Below are 20,735 nucleotides of genomic sequence, written 5' to 3'. Positions count from 1 at the left end.
TCAGGACAGATCATTTGGGAGTCTGTCTGGCTCAATAGAGGGCACTTTCCCTTGTACTTAAAAAAAGGTGAGGCAGACAGGGTAAAGGGGGTCAAATATAGTGGAGTTGGGTAAGGGTGAAGTGAGTAAAGGGGATCAAATGTATGGTAGCTGTAGGAAACTGGACTTTGGGTGTTAATCACACAATAGAATATATAGATGTCAAATTATAATATACACCTGAAAGTTATATAATTGTATTAATCAATGTTACCCCAATAAACTTAATAAAAAAAATTTGAAAAGGTGCATTAAAAAGCTTGCTGTGTGGAAAATGGCCTCTGTCATATCACCTTCAGCTTCCAGAGAGAGTGTGACACATTTGACATAAATGTGTACTTGTTTGCTTTGTCACTGTTCTCAAACAAACAACCCAAACAACTGTAAACACAACCAAACCTGGATAAGAAGACAGACCTTTAATCATATGCATTTCAGATTCTTTATGTAAAATTTTTGATTTACTCCAGAGCTTAGCACATTGAGAGAGGAAATGGTCAGGGAATGTTTTCTACCTTTAGGTTTGTGCGTATGTAACGCCAAAAATCCTTCTTTTCCCACTTTGTAAATTGTCAGGTTTCGAATCATAGGGAACTAGTTTGATCCCCAACTTACTGAGTTGAAACTTTGGGGAAGTTCATTTCTCTAAGCCTGTTTCCTTCATCTGTAAAGTGGAGTGATATTAGTACCCACCTCTTAGTTATCTTAAAGTTTGCAAGCATCAATACTGTATACTTAGAAAATGGTGCTGCCTTATTTTTGGAATACATTCTCCAGGTATACTGTATTATTTCACTGATAAGTGTTCTTAACATGTCCTGATACAGATAAGTTGGGGATGGTACACTTTTTTCTGTAAATATTTATAGCTAGTAAATATTTTAGGATTTATGTGGGCTGTTTGATCTCTGTCACTACTCAGCTCTGCTCCTCTAGTGTGAAAGCAGCCATAGACAATATGAAAATGACTGACCCCGGCTATAGAGAGTTTGAATTTTCTGTATTTTTTTATATGTCACGAAATAGCATTCTTTTGATTATATTTTCAGTTATTAGAAATGTAAAATCCATTATTAGCTCACAGGCTCTACAAAAACAGGCAGTAGGTATAGTTGCCAACAATTACTCTAAGAGAATTTGCTTGATCTTTTTTATAGTAAATTCTGTTTATGGAGAAACATAAAATGGTTTTCTTGGGAAGATTCAAGTGTCTCAAGTCATTGTAGAAAACCAAATAGAGAGCAGATTGATACTTTTAATGCATATTTCAAGTAGGCTTACTTGTCTGGTAAATGTTGATTATGAGCCTGACCCAAGAAATATCAAAGAAGTGGGTGAGAGAGATGACCAGTTGTAATTATTATAGTTCATTAACTTTGATCCTTTTTCTTGTTGTGAAACAGTGGTTATTCTCTTCTAAGCTGTGTAGCTGGTTCTTGGTGAAGGTGTACATTGATTTGTTCCCTTAGAGGTTTCAGAGCCCTTTTTTACATCATCTCATCTTTTCCTAGGACTTTCCCCCCACCCCCACCCCCCTGCGAGAACTTAAAGATGGGTGATGTCTCATTTTATACAAGGAGGAATAGCAGAAAAATTCTGTGGTGGTTTGCCTAAGTAAGGTTCAACCAGTGTCGCTGAGGATCAGGCCGGAAAACTCAGCCTCCCAACTCTTGGTCCAGGGCACTCGCTCCCCATTACCCTACTTCGAATTATCAATTAGATAATGAGATTAGTAGTCATTCCTGGCATTCATAAATGCCATAGTTTATAAAGTTCCTTTTCATATACTATTTTATTTAACGTTCAGAAAGTTCTGTCAAGAAGGCCAACTTTTCTCATCCTCCTGTTAGATGAGGCATCTGACAATCTGATAGAGCTTAAGTTAGCCTGGGTCACACACTGATTAAGTGCTAGAGGGAAGTCTGGGACCTAGGTTTTCAACTCCTTTTATTATACCATGCTGCCTTATTATATGACATGAAGGTGATGTCATTAATACACAAACATTAAAAAATAAATTGAAAAAGAAATAACATCCTGCTTTGTTCCAGCCCCTGGCAGTGATTTTTAAGTGGAGGTTTGTGTTATGAGAATTTTTGCTTTCAAAATGCTGCATGCACCTCCTGTAAAAGGTTGAATTAAATGATTTTATTTTTGGTAAGTGGCCCATGTAAGTTTATTATTTATTTATTTTGGTTCTTTTTGCTTCAGCTCCTTTGGCTAAATGAAGCACTGCTGTATTTTTATTGCGTACCCCATCATTAAAAGAAATTGAAAAGACGCTTGTTAGTTTTAATATTGCATGGATGGAAATATATCTGGCACTTTTAGGAGCAGTTACAATTCCTAATAGTGCAATTTAAGAAGTAGTCTGGTTTTATTCTTGATTAAAAAAAGAGAAACTTTCTTAAATTTGCTAAAATTTGATCATCATCTTTCATAGGGGAGAAGGTCTCTGCCTAGTGTGATACTGATTTTATTGACTCATTCAGCATTCCTTCCCAGCCTATGAGAGGAGGGTATGCTCTGGGGCAGCTTGATGGGCCTTTCATTTGTTGGTAAATAATCCAAGCAAAACTGCTTTGAACTGCAAGTTTCCCTCCTTTAAACCATATGCTTCTATAACTGTTGGACACATGCCCCTTTTCAATAAATGATGTATGGCTTTAACTGTTGGAACTATTGTGAAGTTGAATACAAACCAAATACTCAGGCTGCTTCTTGCATCTATGGCAGCAACATAGTCCCCCAGAAGACAGTGTTAAATATCCTTTGCAAAACTGCTATTCAGAGTCTATAAGCACTATGGAAAGATAACAGGCTGTGGAAGGGAAGGGCTTAGTGAAGGGATGGGGAGAAATACGGTGACAAGAAAATAATTGAGTCTGATTGCCAAAGGTGTCATTTGCACTGCAAGATCCTATACGTGTCCAAGATCCAAACTTGGTAATAACAACAACTGAACAGAATAAGAAATTTGGAAAAGTTTCTAAACCATATTTCATAACTGTGGATTGAAGTTTACAATGAAGTTCATTTGATTACACTCTGAAATATCCTTTCCCAATAACATTTATAGGAAGAGATAGAATAATTTAACAGTGAAGAAAATCTTCACATATACATGTGTAGAAAAGCAGCAAGCAAATCAGTGTTCTTCGTGCTTTCAGACACTTAACAGTCATTTATAATAGATGAGAAAGTTATGCCTGTCTGGCCACTTACCTGAAATATAGTTTGGAGCCGGTTGCTTAAACTTGTTAAACCTCAGAGTATTTACCTGAATAACTGGGGCAATGACACTGTGTACCTGATAGGCCTGTGAGCATTTGATGGGATTAATGCACATGGAGCATGTAGCACATGGCCTGGCATTTAATTTAATAAATATGAGTGATAGCCACGGTAGTCACGATGTTTTCTAACGTAATTTCCTTCTAATACCATTTGGTGGGTGGTCTTGTTAAAGCAGTTACTAAGTTTTGTGGGAGGGAAGTATTCATTTGGAAGTATTCATTTGGAAGGCACTTGTGTATAGATACAAAATAGTTAAAATAATCATATGATTTTTAAATAAGCAAATTCATTGAAATCTCCATAAAGCTCAATATTAATGTAAGGTATTATTAATACACATAAAATTAGCCTACCAAGCACATACTTTTAAGCAGTAGAACAAATAATTTAAAAAAAAACTTCAGGAGATAAATTTGTGGGATGATTTTTTAATTTATGTTCACTTAATTAGGACTTTTCTAGAGAATTATTGAAAGGTCATACTTATGTTAAAATTTAAAAAGAAAAGAAAATCAACTATTTCTGCAATCAAAATGAATGGGCTATATAGAAACATAAAAATAATCCATAGAAATATTTTCATGCTGTTATATTTCCTTGAAGTTTTTTTTTATTTAGGAATTTTGTATAAAATAATTATATATTTCTCTTCCTCCCATTTTCCCTTCTTCCAGAAATTTGGATCCTTAAAAAATTTGGAGTTGTAGTAGTTTAGTGGATAAGTGAGGGGACTCTTTCTTCTAATCTGGGCTCTGCCACTTTCTAGCTCTGTTTTCTTGGACAAATATGCCTCACTTTTTCTATCTATAGAATGAGGATCACATTGTACTTACCTTGTAGGATTGGCATGTAAGACCTTAGTAAAGTGCTTTCATATGTTCATTAAAATCCTTGAGGGCACTCTACTTAATGACATAATATTTCATCATATCATAAGATAATAGACATTTATTTTGCTAAGTTGCTTTCCTTATTATAAATAACATTGTCATGAGCATTCTTGAATATAAGTCAATATTTCTGCTAATTTTTTTAAGATATGTCCTGGAAGTATAATAATTTGATACACCTAGCCAATTATGGAAATATTTTAATAGTGTGAGAAAGTGACTATCTCTCTGTATCCTTCCTAACACTCAATTGTTGCTTTTACAATTTTACTACAATATTCTTAATTGTTTTCTGGGTATAAGCTTTTTTTTGAAAGTATGTATGTCCCTTTAGGGTAGTAGTGAGCCTTTATGTGTGGCCAGTGTGTGGCCAGTGTGGCCAAATCCAGTCTGCTACTGGTTTTTGTACAGCTCACCAAGAATGGTTCTTTACATTTTTAAATGTGACATGTGAAAATTATATGAAATTCAAATTTTAGTGTCTATAAATAAAGGTTTATTGGAACACAGCCATGCTCATTTGTTTACATTTTGCCTATGGCTACTTTCAACTGGAGCAGCAGAATTGGGTGGCTTTAAAGTTTGCAGACCTATGCTTTGGGTTAGAACATTGACCAAAATTCAAATTCAAATTTATTTTATATTCTTGTTACTACTAGGGAGATCTGCTAGCCAAATATTTAAGTGTGGGCTTTAGAGTCCAACTGCCAAGGCCTTCAGGCCCTATTGGGAAACTGGCCGTGTGACCTGGGTGAGTAACCTAGCTTCTCTGTGCCAGTTTTCTATCTGGCAAATGAGCATGATGACAGTACTTTCTGATCAAGTGACAGTGAAGAGTAAGCAAGCTAAGTGAAGCCCTTCCTACCTTAGAGTAACTGAGTGTTAGCAGTCAGTAACTGATACATGGTTAATAGATTTGAGTTGCCAGGCATTTGAAAAAAGAGATTAGTAGGAAAATGAATGAGACTAAAATCATTTGTATTTTAGAAAGGTAGATGAATTTGTTCTTTTGTTTCTTAAATTGCTTTTACTGGGACTTCTTGAAAATGAAAATACATCTCTTGGTGTTGGGACATTAGGTTCTCCTGAATGTGCCTGGAAAGCTGGAAGAAGGCCAGGAGAAAAGTCTGGCTATGTTTTGGTTCCCAATGTCACTTCGGGGTAAAGTGGGTGGTTGGTTTCTGCCCTGCCCAGTTTGCAGGAGGAGAGGAAAGCAGCTGGAGTACCAAACCATCTTATCTTGGCTGTGCCCATAAAGATGGCCTTTGGGGGAGATTAGGTTTTGTGGCCCTTCCTGCTTTGCTCATAGAGACTATCTGAGCCATTACCTGAAGTTGCAGACTTTTATGGCTGAGTAACTAGAAGAAGGCTGCCCAGGCAATCTCATGCCTTACCTATGGTAAAATTGTGAAGAATCAAAATGTGTGGTCATTTGGGTTTCTCAGATGCGTATTTCATAGGTCACAGTGAGCCATGGCTAGGGGGATCTTCTGTTGTAGAAACCTGACCCAGAAGCACCTGGCCTTGCCTAGAGCTGAGTAGGCAGAGGTGAGCTCTGCTCACCATTCCTAATCTTGTCATGTGGGTGGAGCCTCCAGCTCATTTAGGTACAATAATGATATTCTCTTGACATTTACATGCACTCTCCATGAGGGTCTGTTTGATTTCTGCAATGGAATAACCATGGTCTTTAAAATTTTGTTAAAAATACTGCCATATGCTAGGGCTTCCTTCATCATGCAGTTTTCTAAAAACAAAACCATGCAACTCTAACACACCAGATGAAGCCAGTTAAGTTTGTGTGCTCTCTCGAAATTTAAATAAAAACGGTAGAAAGGTCAGAAAATGGGACTTTGATGTTGGGAGGGGGAGGGGTGCGAACCCAGAAACCACTGTTCGAAAGTGCTGTCAGAATAAGCTGTTACAGAGATTTATTCCCCTGTGCGTTTAAAGAAAGGAAGAGCCCACTCTGAGTCTTCCCGCTGAACAGGAGCCAGGGTAGATCTCCAGGTAGCGTCCATTGGAGGATGCAGCAGGCAGCAGCAATCTGGACACTCGGGCCTTGTGAACAGGCATTTCATTATTTCTGTTAAACTGTTGGATTGTGAATCTCATGGTGGATTTTAACTGCTCAGGTCTGTATGTGCAGAGTAAGGAAGAGAGACTCTATTCTTTGCTTATAAAAGACTAAAACCGAGTTCTCAAAGAAATCTCTAATACCTAAATGTTCATGAGGCTGTTACTCACAGATAGGCATAAATGTGCTATTAAGCAGAAGGAAAAAATTTTGGCCCTCCTGAGAATTTATTGTACTGCCTTTGATGTCACTAATTAACTCACTCTGTATAAGCAGCGACTGGTAAGTAATAGCAGTCTAATAGAAGAAGCTTTGCGACATTTTAGAATTCTTAATTCAAGGAAGGGTTTTCCTACGCTCATGGAAAATAAGGCCGATCTCCTCCTCCCTTTTACAGGAGAGGCTGTAGGGGCCCTCAGGGTCTTTTTTCGTCAGGGTTTTTTTTTTTTTTTTTTTTTTTTTACTTCTCAGGTGCAAGTGGGACTTGGCTAGTGCTTTCTCTCTGGAATTTTGAAATTTGGTTAGTAAGGTTGGGTTGGTGCTTGGACTTAAATGCCCCTATGTGTTGGGTAATGTTTGACCAAGTCACAGTACCCCTTTGCTGTTCATGTGATCAGCACCCAGAAGCATCCTCCCAGGGTACAGTATGGGGGTGGACAGGGTTGTAGACCTCTGATTTGTGAGAGTTCAGAGGCACAAGGAAAGTAAATGAAAACCCTTATAAGCCACAGGGCTTGCCTGGTGAAGCCTCAGACTAGCTGATGGTATTTATCAGGTCCTGATTTTCCAGATGGGCAAGGAATGGAGCCCTCACTGTATTATCTTTTTTAAAAAGACAGGAGGCTACTTGCTCTGTATACCATCACAGCTCTCTGCTGCAGTGGAGGTTACAGTCATTTCAGGTTTTGCATTTTAGTTTATCTAAATTCTTATCTTGCTTTCTCTGCTTACTCTCTTCTATCCCAGAGAATCTGTTTTGAAGTTGAACGGGGCTCTGTAAGCTGAGTAGTGGGGAGTGAGGCGAGAAATTAGCCTTAAGTTGAGTACTGACCTGCTCTTTGGAATAGTTTTTGGTGAAAGGCCGGTGGGATGTTGGTCATTCTAGACGATGTTTTGTTCTTCGGCAGAAAGAACTCTAGAAATGTTAAAACAAGTAAGATAGTCGTACGACACTGGTGGAGGGCATTTTATCTTTCCTTCTACTTTGCGACCTCCTGGTTGATAAAAGTAGGAAGAAAGAGCTACCCTGTAAACTTTGATGAGGTTTGTCACTTTAATTTCTCCAAAGTTTCAGGTCCTGCTGCAGCCATCTCTTGTTGCGGGCCCCACGGTGTGGTTTAAAGGTTGCAGACAAAGCAGAGGGCCCATCTCTCATCCATCTGGGCCACTCCCTCTGTCATGGGCCATCGTCAAAGGGAGATGTATGTGCAGCTGCACAAGGGCAATGTCTGACCCCAAGGGTGTTGGAAATGTTTGCTTGCTCCCTTTGGAAGCCAAGCTCCAAGGTTTAGGTGAAACTGCAGTCTAGATGGAAAGAGGCAAGATTCTGCTTCTGAAAACTTCAGGAACTTTATTCCCCCTTCCTAATATAAGTCTGCAATGTGTCTGAACATCCTTAGCCTCTTCTCTTTTTTATTTCCCATCTCTCTGGCCACAGTCATGGAGAGAATTCTGAAACAGGGAGGTGAGGACTTGGGTTCCATTAGTTTTCCTTCAGAGAACATCACAATGTAAATAACCAAAGAAATAAAAGCTGACAAGATGTGACAAATGCATAATAGAAAAAACAAATGAAATAATGCTCTTTCTAAACACAGTGAGGTGATTTCCTGGGAGGAAAGCAGAAAACTGCCTTTTCTCCCTCAGGACAGGAAGGTGGGGCCTCAGGCTTGTGAGAACACATACATTACCAACTACAGTAACACAAAGCAGCCATTGGCTGAGCCTCAGTGTGCTATGAGGCAGGGGCACAGCCCTGTGTAGGGCAAGTGTGTATCTTTGTGCTTTTGTGGATAGGATGCTCCATGGTACGGAGACCCCGAGGTTGGATGTCTTGCTACAGATTTGTTGTTTGGGACTTCTGGGTGCTTTCCAGGAGTAGTATGTTGCCAAAAACTTAATGGGAAAGTATCAGAGTTTTGAAAATGTGCATAAAAATGCAATTATTCTTTTTTTCTTCAATTGGTGGTAGTGGTGGTGGAGGCTGGGAGTTCAGACAACCTCAGGTGTCGTCCCCAAGCCTGCCCAGGAACAGACATCTTCCCTGTTAGCAGAGCTGTGCAGCTTCAGGAAGGCATTGATGGCATTCTTCTTGTATCACTTTACTTGCCAGGGACTTAGCTTCGTGTTTCTGAACTGGAAATTGGACCTAACACCTTGCCCTGCTACAGCCTTGGAGTGTCGTGAGAAAGTAAGATGATGTAAATGATAGTGTTCTGTAAAGGATTCTTTTCTTAAGGAAGGGGGCGATATTTGCTGGTGAGGAGTCACATATAGTCATCTGCATATTGATTGAGCCTTGGATGCGTGTTTTAATCTATTTGAGGATGACTTTATGTCATTCAGTGTGAAAATGATGAGGTTCCACAAACTCAGACATTCTTAAACATGGAAATATTATTTTCTTGTTAGAATCCCATTTGGCTAGAAATCTGAGTATTCAGTCTCCCATTCTTTAACATTTTGTTGCTTCCTCCCCACCCCCTATCTGCCCTTCATTTTGGCTCACCGAAATCTGAGTGCCACTTTTCTGGGAAAGCCTGATATTCTGACTTCAGTTTTGTAATTTAATGATGGAGAGTTTCCTTAGTAAACCAAATTTAGAGTCCTAGAATGCTTATCTTATATCCAGACCTTGAACATAAAAGGCATTTTATACCCGCAATTGTTCATTTAATGAGCAATTGCAGAGTGCAGGCCGGTTAAGGGATTGAGCTATATGCACTATTATTGCAAGAAGTATTCCGAAATACCAGAAATAGGACGTAAGCTCTGATCAGGGAGACTGCGAGCACAATTACCTTCTTTTCAAATCCTTCTGTGACACTGCGGGAGGAAAAAGGACTTTGAAACTTGAAAGGAAAGAGCTTGCTTTCAACCTCAAAAGCTAGGAGGAAAGGGCTCTGAAATTTGCTCAGAATTCCCAATTCACCATTAGCCTGTTTCTTCCTTTAGCCTCAAGGCATTCTCCGCTTTTTGAAAAGATGTTAAGAAATTCAGTCACAATAGAGAGCCTAGTTTTGAACATGTTTCACTCAGTCCATTGAGGTCTGGGCTCCAGCCTTTGTGTGGGGTGAATTGAGCTGAGCGGCTAGCTGGTTGGAGAGAGGTGAATGAGGAGTCGCTATGCAGTCGCAAATTCTGGCAAAGAAAGAAGCTCCCCCTTTTATTTTACAATATACATTCCTGTACAACCCTGCTAGTGGCAATATGTGGAGTTGAGCCTGTTCTTAAGTCAATACAGAGTACTTGGTTTATAGCAACTCTTGTTAAGTTTGTCTTGTAATTGAAGCTGCTGTTGACCTTGCTTGGGGACCATTTGTAAAACCGTTTATTTAGCATAAACTGAAATAATAAACCCTCCTTCTCTTGGGCTGATTGTGATAGGGTGACATTAGTTTGATTTAATGATTAGCCGCCTGACCCTTCTCCTGGAGAGAGCGGCTTGAATAGAGAGAGTTCACTCGGAAGCACTCAGAAAGAATACTAATGAGCTTGTTAAATTTAGCATGGCTCCAACCACTTTTAATTCCTCTAATGGGAGCAGCATTGCCTGGGAGAGGGAGTGGGAGGCAGGGAGACACCGAGAATGTTCCTAGAGGGTCTGCACAGCTAGAGAAAGCCCACCAAGAGAAGTTTGCAGAAAGTAGCTAGCCAGAGCCTTGGGATTGAGTTGTAAGTATTGTCTGTTGTCTTACACTCTGTCTTCTGTGTCTTGGGGGAAGAGAGGTATAATGATGTTAAAATAGGATTTAAGGGAATAGCTTAAAATCTGTGTTAATTAAAAAACAGGTGAACACTTGTACCACGAGTTCCTAATTTTGTTAGGGTGACAGGAGGTGTTCCCAGTTAGTGATGCAGTGCAGGGTTTTATTTTTTATATTGGAAGGATTGTCTGAAATTTAGGCGAAAAAACACTGTTTCCTGAGCCGCAGTGAGAAATATTTGAGAGTTTGTGAGCACTGCACAGGAGTGTGTGTTCGAGTCCTGCTTCATGCAACATGATTACTTTTTTTCAACCTTTATTGTATTGTAAACGGTCTAAGCAGAGTTTGCAACGAAACGGGTTTTGAGTTCTCAGAGTTTAAGAGTGTCTGGCTCGATGTAGGTTGCCTTTGGATGAATTTGGAAAATCTGGGACAGTCTCTAAAATGTGATGCTTGGGCAGCTCTCCATTTCGGAGCAAGAATTCTTAACTTTCACTTGAGCACGGATATATAGAAAGAAGGAGGTACGAAGTCGGGATTATGATGACAGTATTTGAAATGATTTTTTCCTGAAACTTTTGAACTGCATGTTTTGGTGTGACCCCCGAGCTTGCAGCTGTTTAATGTAGAGAAGCACGAACAGTCGCCTTGTGTTTGGCTGTTCAAGTCCATTGGCAGATGCTCCTGGAGCAGTGGGCTGTTTGCTTACATTTTTCCAGCCGACTAATGCTTGTTGCCATGGCGGACAGTATGTTTTTGTCAATAATTTGGCCTGGCGTAGCCTGTCTGCACTGACTCCCAAACTTTATTGAACAACGCGGCTCAACTGAACAAGATTAGACAGCTTTTGTCTTTTGGCTTGCTGAAGTGGTTGCTAAATTTATAAGAGCAGGCAGGAATATTGTTTGGAAGGTTTCCCTTTCACTGAGAATGTGCTTTCAAGCTCTGTAGCTGTTTGTATTCTGGAGTGTGTGTACTGTCAAGTTTTCATCTGAATGCTTATCAGAAGCACCTCAGTACACGAGGTAAATTTCATGAAATATTTGTCTACTGGAATGTTTTGGAGAGGGAGGTGAAAATGTGGTAGCCTCGACTATTGTAAAAGTAAGTCTGATGAAAGTTTCCACATTAAAAAATTCTTGCTTGGCATTTTACTTTACTAAGGGAATTAGTTACTTTTTTCTGTATTAAATATTTGAACTTTATTTCTTTTTATAACTTTAATACCCACATATGTTGGATTAACTCTCATTAAGAAAATAATTTAATAAAGTTATTTAGCTAAAAAAAAAAAAAAATCCATATTTCCACTCACTGGCCTATTTCACCACTACTTCCTCCTCCCAGGAGGCTGAGGGGAGGATGGGAGGACTCTGGTCAGACCTTGCCAATTATTTGTGAAGTTGGATTCAAATGCTCATCATAAAGGCATGGCTTTTGAAAGAAGCTCACTCAATTTAGCTACATAGTTTTAAGAGAAGAAGAGTTAATTTTTTTTCTAGGAAGATTTAAGTCAAGGGAATCCTGTTTTAAACCAAACCTGGAAGAGATTAGTAGAGCTTGGTTATTCATCTTTCCCAAAGAATGCTAATTACGGTCACAGCCCCTCTTGGTAAGTAAGGCCTTTCTGGCTTTCCAAATGATGGTCCTTTCTACAGAATTTGTACTTCAGTACTATAAGTTCAGGTTGAAATTTGAAATAAAGGTTTCACACAGGTGCAATTTAGTGGAAAATATGACTTTGGCCATTTGTGGGTTATAGAAATTTTTATAAAACTAAGTGTTTGTGTTTGTGACACCCTTTTGCTTTTACATAACTGCAAATCCTTATTCTGTAGCCTGCAACTTTACTGCTAATGAAGTACTATACTAGGATGGACTAGAGCCTAAAAGTGTTATTAGACAGAAGGGAAAATAAAAATGTAGGATTTCTTTTGTTGTATGTTTTTAAATTAGCAAAAGCATAGTTTGAATTGCTTTCGTAAAGATCGATGTATGAAAAATGTGGGACTACACCATTTTTTTGTTTGTTTGTTTAGTAGTTACTTGATAGATTAAACTCTTAATTACAAGGTTTGGGGGTGAGGATCTACACACAACAGTGCTAAAATAATGTTTCACAGTTGCCCTGTAGTACTCAGCAAATTCACAGTAAAGACCAAAACGTATGTTTTACAAGTCATTTGCTAGGATTAAAAAAAATGCCTTGCTTATTTCTTCAAGTCTCAGACATAGGCAGAAATACTACTGGCTTTAGGTAGTTTGTCATTAGTCATTACAACAGTAGTCGTTAGTTTGTATTTTCACGCTTGTCTGTTTATAGCTATACTTTCTCCCAAATTTGTACAAACAGCTATGAAGCTGCTAAAGCATACTTTTTCTGTTTTTTAGAAACTCTTATGTAGGCATATCTGCTTTATAGAATACTTTGAAGAAAAGTTTGTATATTGGAATAAGATGTGTTCAAAATTTGTTCATCTAAAATGTACAACAAAATTATTATTCATACCCAGATATAGTTTTTTTGTTTTTTTTTTTTGTTTTTTTTTCTTAAATCAGGAGTAGGAAAGGGTTTTCAAATTAGATGTCTAAACAATGTCTGACCAACTTTGTTTCTATCAACTTTTATCTGCCAGAGGACAGTCTGTTGTTTAAATGCAGCTTGTTTGGGCATATGTGGTTTAGAGTATGTGTGTGATTCTAACAGATGAATTGGTTCACTTGTTGTGGGTTAAGATCACCAGTCTGGTTTAATTTTATGCATTGTTTCTTTGATCTGCTATTATAGAAAGGTCATTCGATTACATTTACAGAGAACCATAGTGGATAGATGGAAAGTTCTTACAGATCAAAGAGAACAGAAGAATTAGAGAGCTGGAATATGAAATATATGTGGAATTTCATCAGGCTGTTTCTTACATGTTTGAAGCCACCAGAGCATGTACACGCATCAGCATAACTGATGCCTTCTTTACCCCCAGAGCCATCTCTCACTTGAACTTTTCAGCCTCACTCCTTTTTCTTTCTAGTTCTCAGATCTGTTCTATGGGCTGAAGCTGGAAGTATCTTGTAAGGGGCCCTGGAGGTTTCCATGATCGGCACCTTTAACCTTGGTAACCAGTATGTTTTCTGTCACATTTCTGACTTTGTTAAATATCTCAGTGAGTTACAAATTTGATTTAAGAAAATGAAAACTTCTGAGTCACTTTCTAATAGGTTATCCTCTGAGGAACAGAGGCCCTTCAACCCCAGGATCGCCCAGAGCCTCAGTGGGTGTTCAAGCTCCTGTAACCCCAGAGGGCCAGCTTTCTCAAGACTCGGGGAAGCTGGACACTCACAGTCCTAGGCTGACAAAATGTCTAGCTCCAGTGGGACCTGTGGGGACATTGGCAAGTCCCTGAGGAAGAGCCCCATTGGCAGGTTCAGCAGTAAGCTGATGATGATAATTTACTGAGCCTCTGCATCTCAATTTAATAGGCTCATTTCCAGCTCCCCTTTGTCCTTCCATTTGTCTTTTGGCTCTTCCTTCATAAGCAACCTTGTCTGAAGAACATCCCATCTTGGCGCAGCTTTCAAAGTTGTCGGGAATGAGAAATCGGCTTCCTTTTTGAGGGAATATCTAATTGATGACTGTTTCTGAATATTGCTCCTTAAAGTAGTTACAGAGCTTTTATGTTTCTTCTTTCTTTAGAGGATGAAAGTCCTGGACAGACCTATCACAGAGAGAGAAGAAACGCGGTCACTATGCAGCCACAGAGTGTCCAGGGGCTCAGTAAGACCAGTGAGGAGCCTTCAACATCCAGTGACGAGAGAGCCTCGCTGATCAAGAAGGAGGTCCATGGGTCCCTGCCCCACCTGGCTGAGCCCTCCGTCCCATACCGTGGGGCTGTGTTCACCATGGACCCCAGGAACGGTTACATGGAGCCTCACTACCGTAAGTGGGTCCTGCCCCAGGGCATGTGTTTTAGAGCCATGGGAGGCTGTGCAGACACTTTATGAATTATTTTGCTAGCATTAATTTATACAAACGTTCAATATACTGTCCACTTTTCTTTTTACTTCTTCCACTTCCTGTCTGTTCTTTTTAGGGAGAGCCATTTCCTTACACCCCTAAGTAACTTCAGGCCTCAGCAAGGCAGCCTTCAGGAAGGTGTCCATCTGTGGCTCATCCACTGGGACCTCTCCTGGAAACTGGAACCAGATTTGCTTCACCCAGCTAGACACTGCAAGAGGAAACTTGGTTGATGGGGGAGTTATTAAAGTGGGCTGCATTAGTTGAAGTCTTTAACAGTAGCAATTCCCATTTTTAATGATTTTTTGCTTAATTGTTGAGCAGGAACAAATTTTCAACAAATCAGTGCTGAACTCCTTAACACTGAAGATTTTTCTGCATGCTCTACTTTTTTCTCTAACCGGCACACCAGAAACATCAGAAGCTCCTTTTTCTAGCACTAATGTTTAAGAAATCAACTAGGACTCTGTACACAGATATATGATGGTTTTCTTTAAAGTCAGAGTAAAAAGAAAAATATATGTATTGAGTTTATTTCGGTTCTGTTTCTAGTTAAAAAGTATAATTTGGTTGTAGACTAATGAAGTTCGTATTGAGGTGCCAACGCTTGCAGCTCTTGATTACAGATTTATCACCTTGCCAGGATACAGACTTGCCATTTAACCTTCCTGGCTCCAATTCCAGATGATCCATTGAGCTCCAGAGTGGGGGATTGGTTCTCGTTTCCCTTTTTCCACATCATTCAGAAATTTTAGTGTTTTAAGGCAAAAGGTCATTAGCCAGATGACTGATTAGTGAGGACAGCTGATTAGTACATGTTTTCTTCCTCAAGAAAGTGCCCAGGATAAAAGCTAATTCCATCCCTTCATTAGTTGGCTCGAAGCAGAGGGGGATGGTCCCTCATCAGGGTGCAGATCAAAGGGTCTCATGTAACTCGAAATCTCAGTGACTGCCCCTCGCCACCCCCTCACCAGATCATATTGTTGGTAAAGATGGAAGGATCCATTATTTTTTTAAGTGGAGAGAGAATTTTTTTTAAGTGATCAGAAGCATGTAGGAAAAGGTTTTATGGATTCTTAAAAAGTCTACAACTTCTCAGTTTAAAAAGTGCTTATCAATCTTTTTGCTGCAGTTATTTTTACAGATACAGAATGAGGAGGTGTAGTGTACATGTTCCTTTCCTTTCCTCATTAAAGGTTTATTTCATTTTATTTTATTTTACTTGTATTTTAGGAATGAAATGGGTTTTTCTCAGGGCACAGCCCTGTTTTCTACATTGTATTTTTACTTATGGATTTCTACTAGATATCATCCATGCAGAAAATCTGAGAGAATCTACATACTTTCTACCTATATTAATTTTCCCTGATAGTACAATTACTTTTTCCAAAAATCAAGTCTAGATTATTAGCCATAAACTCCTTGCGTTGTCTTTGTCCATATGTGTGAACAAAACTTTTCCCACGTGTTTATGTTTTGTTTTCTGTTCCAGATGCCCACTAATTAGTGAAGTATTTAATTGGTCAAGACAGCTGAAAAGTACTTTGTTTTTGGCTGACAGAAGTAGGCAGATGACCGTTAACTTTCTCTGTGCCATTCAAAATGCAGCTTGTTCTTGGTCCATTTGTTTTAACGGTTTGCCTGTTCAATCTTCTCGCTGTCATTTGAGGGGCACACCTGAGACCCTTGTCACCTCTTTATGGTTTGCATGTATGACCCACCTCTCGGGCCTCTAGTGGATTAACTAGCCCTGGGCACAGGAGAGCTCTTAGTGGGACTTGGGTCCATTCATTGTCACTCTGTTTAGGAAATATAGCACCAATATTGGTTATTTTTCATCTTTTCTCACAGTGTTTTTCAAATCACTGTTAAAAATCACATGATAAATGCTATATAAGTTGTATAATGGCACAGTGTGTATGTATAATATAAGTATAATGGATAATATAAGTGTATAATAGCACGTGCTATCTTGACCCAGCATCCCAACATACTCCCTAAATTGATCATAAATAAATAGTATTATTACAAATATAATATGGACAAGAAGTCCTAGAGATTATACAGATTGATTTAGCACCCAAATTTGTATTTAAGTTCCAGCTTTGCCACACTTTGTGGCTGAGTGACCTTGGCCAAGTGCGTTGACCCCTCTAAGAATCATTTCCAAACTGTTGAATGAGGCTGATTTTGTCTGCCTGCCCCATGGTGTTCTCGTGAGAATTAAGTGAGACAGTGAAAATAAAGTGTTTTGTAAAAATCTCTGGCTCATGTCGAGTGCCTCAAAAATATGGTAGTTGTTCTTTGCCTCTTTGTCTTCCTCCTCCTATTCCTTCTTCCCCCTTTTCCTTCTGTTCTACCACCACCATCATCATCATCTGCATGCGATAAGTTAATTCTCCAAACCAAGTTGTTTTTGGTAGTACTGAAGTTGTGTTTGGTTTAGGGCAGACTGGCTTTTCTCTGCCAAACCTGCTCGCCTATAAGAGGTCAGTGTCTCCCATAAATGTAAACTAGTGGTGAAGCAGTTTACAAACCCTAGGAAAAGAGTTGGTGTGGTGAGAACTGTGTGCTGTGGCCTTCTGAACTTAATCCGTTCTCACAGAACCTTAGTGGATTGATTATAATTTTTTCCTATTTTGTAAATAAAGAAAATTTAAAACTTAAATAAATTTGAGATGTTTTAACATTTTAAATTCTTGGCAGAAAGTATTTATATAACAAATACAATAGATACAGAAAAGGAAAGGTTCAATATTATTTATTCATATTAAATAATTTAAAGATGTCTTAAACTAAGTCTCAAGAATCAGAAAGGATATGACTTTACTTCTAGAACTCTGTTGGATTATTTAATCTTTTACCACTATAAAGAGTATTTTTAGGTTCTTTATAATAAAATCTATGTACCTTATCTGCATTGAATTATTTAGGTAAATCTAATAACCAGCATGATGCTGAAGTTAATACATCTAGAAATTTTTAGTGTATGAGAAAAGTACCCTCTTTTAAAAATGAGATGTAAAAGTTTAATCACCTTTCTTTACCTTGTCTCAGTCCTGCAGCATTGTCAATAACACAAGCTCATTGCAGACTTTCAGCACCTCAAGATTCAGAAACACATTTCTAGGCCATTCTCTTTTCTTTTGAGTCATATGCAGCTTTACCAAGCTGTGGGAGAGAAAAGGCTTTTCTAACCCAGTGTAGCTGGGTATCTGAGCACTCACAGTAATTCCTTCATTTTTCTGTGGTTGGAAAATGCAGACTTTCCAAGATGCCTAATTTGTGCTTCTATATATACTAACTGTATTTCTAACGTGTGGGCAGGCTTCCTGTAAGACCGGAAAAAGGGAATTTTTTTTTTTCCCCTCAGAAGGACATCTGTAAAACTTTTATTGCACAAGACTTTATTATACTTGGGTATGCAATGTCGCATCTTCACAAATTGCACTTAGGCAGGATTCAAAGTATTTTAGGTTTTGTGGGTTTGACTTAAAAAAATAAAAAGGAAAGGAAAAAGAAAACCCAGGAATAGTGGGCACTTCAAACATTTGCAACATATGTTTGGAATAAAGTCCTCGTGGGGGCCTTAGGGGTTTATTCTCTCGTGAAGGAAGCTGTGGATGGGCTGTATATCAAGGCCAGAAAGTAGACATTTAGGCTGCATGGCTCAGACATGGTGTTGTGCTGACAGGCTCGCTGCTATGGGATCACTAGCGCTTGATAATTGGGGAAAGCATGGGAGGAGCCAGATTGGAGGGAACTGACCTGCATATGTTGGAGTCAGAATAAGGACCCCCATCTCCTGTTCAAAGATTTTTCAGTAGTTTTATTTTGCTCCTGTTCCATCTGTAGCCAGATATTTAAAATTACCTTCATCCCTTGCTTTCACTTACTGCCATGTATTTATTCTTTTATAAATTTGCAAGGCAGGTGACATAATAGTTAAAGAATTCTTATACCCTGGGCGACATTTAACTTTTATTCTCCTCCCTGTTGCAGAAAACATGTGGTTTCATTGTCTTCTGTCTTAGTTTTACAGTGAAAAGTTGAGTTCTCTAACTGTGTCTGCAGGAGTCTTTGTGGGAGTTTCTTGGATTCACTAGTCATGTCCTATAGGTTTCCTGCTGGTTTTGGTTTACAGAAGGAAGGAAGGAAGAAAGATGCCGTGCCCCCTTTTCTAAAATTTCAGGTTTCCTTCACAGTTTTATAGTTGTGACGACTGCTTTACTTCTGCCCTCAACTGCTACCAAGCAGTAATTCCTCATGGAAAATATGATTCATTCTTCCATACAAGTGCTGCGATTGAAAACATGCCACTGCTTTTCTTCCTTATGTTTTCCAGCTCAGATGACAGAACTATTTGTTGCTAATTAGCAAAACCTGAGGAATTAGCTTAAAGAAAAGATACTGAATTTTTAATTGCTTGCATTTATTTTCTATGGAAAGCTGATTGCTGAGCCCACTTGCGTTCTTGTGTGCTTAAAAAAAACAATGCATGTAAGATTTTTTTCTACCTGTCTGTTTTCATATTAGATGACTTTCTACTCTCTTTAGAAATACATCTTCTAAGTAAGTGGAAAAGAAAATGTGAATTTTACATATTTAATAGGTGCATCTGCTCATAATCCTCTTCCTATTGGAATGTCATCTGGAGACTGAGAGAAATAAAATGCCTACAAGGCACAAATGAACAGTTCAGTTTGTTGACCAAACTGCAAAGGCAGTGACAGTTCCTTGAGTACATAACTCCATTTTTATCCAGGCTGTCTTTACCGCTTGGAGAAGAGTTGAGCCCATCAGGAGTGCTTTGGTTTTTCTTTTTTTCTTTTTCCTTGAATATTATACCCAAAATGACTGATGTTAGGGTATACTCTGGGGTCTTTGCTAGGCATCTTGCTTCCTTGGCTGCTGGTGTTGACTTGTGGGGGAGCTGGAGTGGTGAGTTGCAAACAAGTCTATGAACCTTTGCAAAACTGTTATTTGTGAGTTTAGGAATAGCTTCCTGCTTATTCTTGCCTTTCTCTTAGAAATTCTATATAATGATACAAGCTTCTTTCAACAACCCTGAGGTAATGTTGAAGACTAGAAACAGCAAGCCACTTCCATAGATTTTTAAAGAACTACATTCCAAGGTAGTGCTGCAGGAAATGGTAGAAATTTAGTAATAATTCGTTGGGTTCCAATTGACTCTTGCCAGTGAATGTTGACTGCTCTTGTCCCGGATGTGACTGTGAGTCTACATATTGATCTTTGGAGACAACGAGTGAACCAAGAGTAAGAAAAGCATTGTAGCATTTGGAAAAATTAGTTACTGATTTTACCCATTGAATTTTGGGAGAGGAGATCAGGGAGAAGTTTAAGGCCGCTCAGGAGAGAAGTAGAAAGACAAGGCTAAGGAGACCCTGTTCTGGAGATTATCAGTTGGTCTGTTGGTTCACTGGCTCAGCCCTTTCTCCCACTGCTGCCTAGCAGAGTCCTCCCTTCAGGCAAGTCATGCTCCCTCTGGAGCCTGCTGCTTAGGCTTCCCTGCTCATACTGTTAGACCTTCTAGAATAGTTCTTTGCTTTCCTCCTTGCTTTCAAGTCCTACTTATTCTTCAAGCCCTATCGAAAGACCACTTCCTTTGAAAGCCTTCTTTAAGTTCCATCTCACAAGGGTATTTTCTTAGCTGACACCAAGTAGATGTGTAATTCTCACAGCAAACTGTTCAGTTGCTTGATCACAGTCACACCAGAGATGAGGTTTGTCCTGAGCCTGACCATCAGAGGTGGCTATTTGGCATCTGAAGAGACCGGTGCTTCTGCCACCAGTAGACAATATGCAGCCTCTGATTCAAACTTAGTCACCCAGTCCTTTCTAAAAATAGGCAGGGTTTAAAGTATTTATGGCACATTTATACAGTTATAAATTATACATTTTAAAACATTAGAAATATTTGCTTTTGCATACATATAGCACATTTAACATTGCTAGGATTCTCACATGAGGTGACATGAGGTGTTTGGTTAAGCTGGCGCTTTACTCATAGGTGTGGGTGAGGACCCTCATTTTCAGTACTGTGGGGTTAGCACAGGAGAGCTGACTCTCCCATGTTTTGACACCCTTCTAAAATTGAACAGGTAGTTATTTTTCCTGTTAAGGTGAGCATTATATTTGTTTCCCCTTTTCCAAATTTCAATGATTTGTCTTATCTTCAATAACCTCTAGGCAATTCATGATTTCAGTAACACCTTTCCAACTTCGTGTCAAAGTATGATGTAATCCATGTTAACAGGAGACTCCATCGACAAATGATTTGGGATCATGAATTCAGTTGTTTAAATATTCCATGTAATTCTTTTCCTTTTCTAGTTTGGCATCCAACCCAATACAAGCGGCAATTTTTTTAGTTGCCTATAATTTCTTTTCCTTCCTCCCTCCCTCCCTCCCTTCCTCCCTCCCTCCTTCCCTCCCTTCCTTCCTTCCTTCCTTTCTCCCTCCCCTCCCTCCCT

General features: G+C 39.0%; 1 protein-coding gene across 5 annotated transcripts in view; it reads left to right on the top strand.

Annotated features, from left to right (window-relative positions):
• The window catches only part of GLI3 (GLI family zinc finger 3), a 282,259-nt gene that overhangs the window by 84,451 nt on the left and 177,073 nt on the right, over positions 1-20,735 (top strand). For 2 of the 5 annotated variants that reach the window (XM_023521285.1, XM_023521286.1), the window contains exon 3: positions 13,921-14,163. In XM_023521285.1, coding sequence (XP_023377053.1) covers positions 13,921-14,163 — 243 coding nt within the window. Of the gene's footprint in view, positions 1-13,258; positions 13,350-13,920; positions 14,164-20,735 lie in introns of those variants that run through there. The other 3 variants (XM_023521287.1, XM_023521288.1, XM_023521289.1) reach the window with 3 other exon arrangements.

This window comes from Pteropus vampyrus, unplaced genomic scaffold (genome assembly GCF_000151845.1).
Source record: "Pteropus vampyrus isolate Shadow unplaced genomic scaffold, Pvam_2.0 Scaffold302, whole genome shotgun sequence".
NCBI classification, from domain to species: Eukaryota; Metazoa; Chordata; class Mammalia; order Chiroptera; family Pteropodidae; genus Pteropus; species Pteropus vampyrus.
The sequence above is the reverse complement of the archived record's forward strand: the minus strand, read 5'-3'. Positions and strand labels throughout refer to the sequence as shown.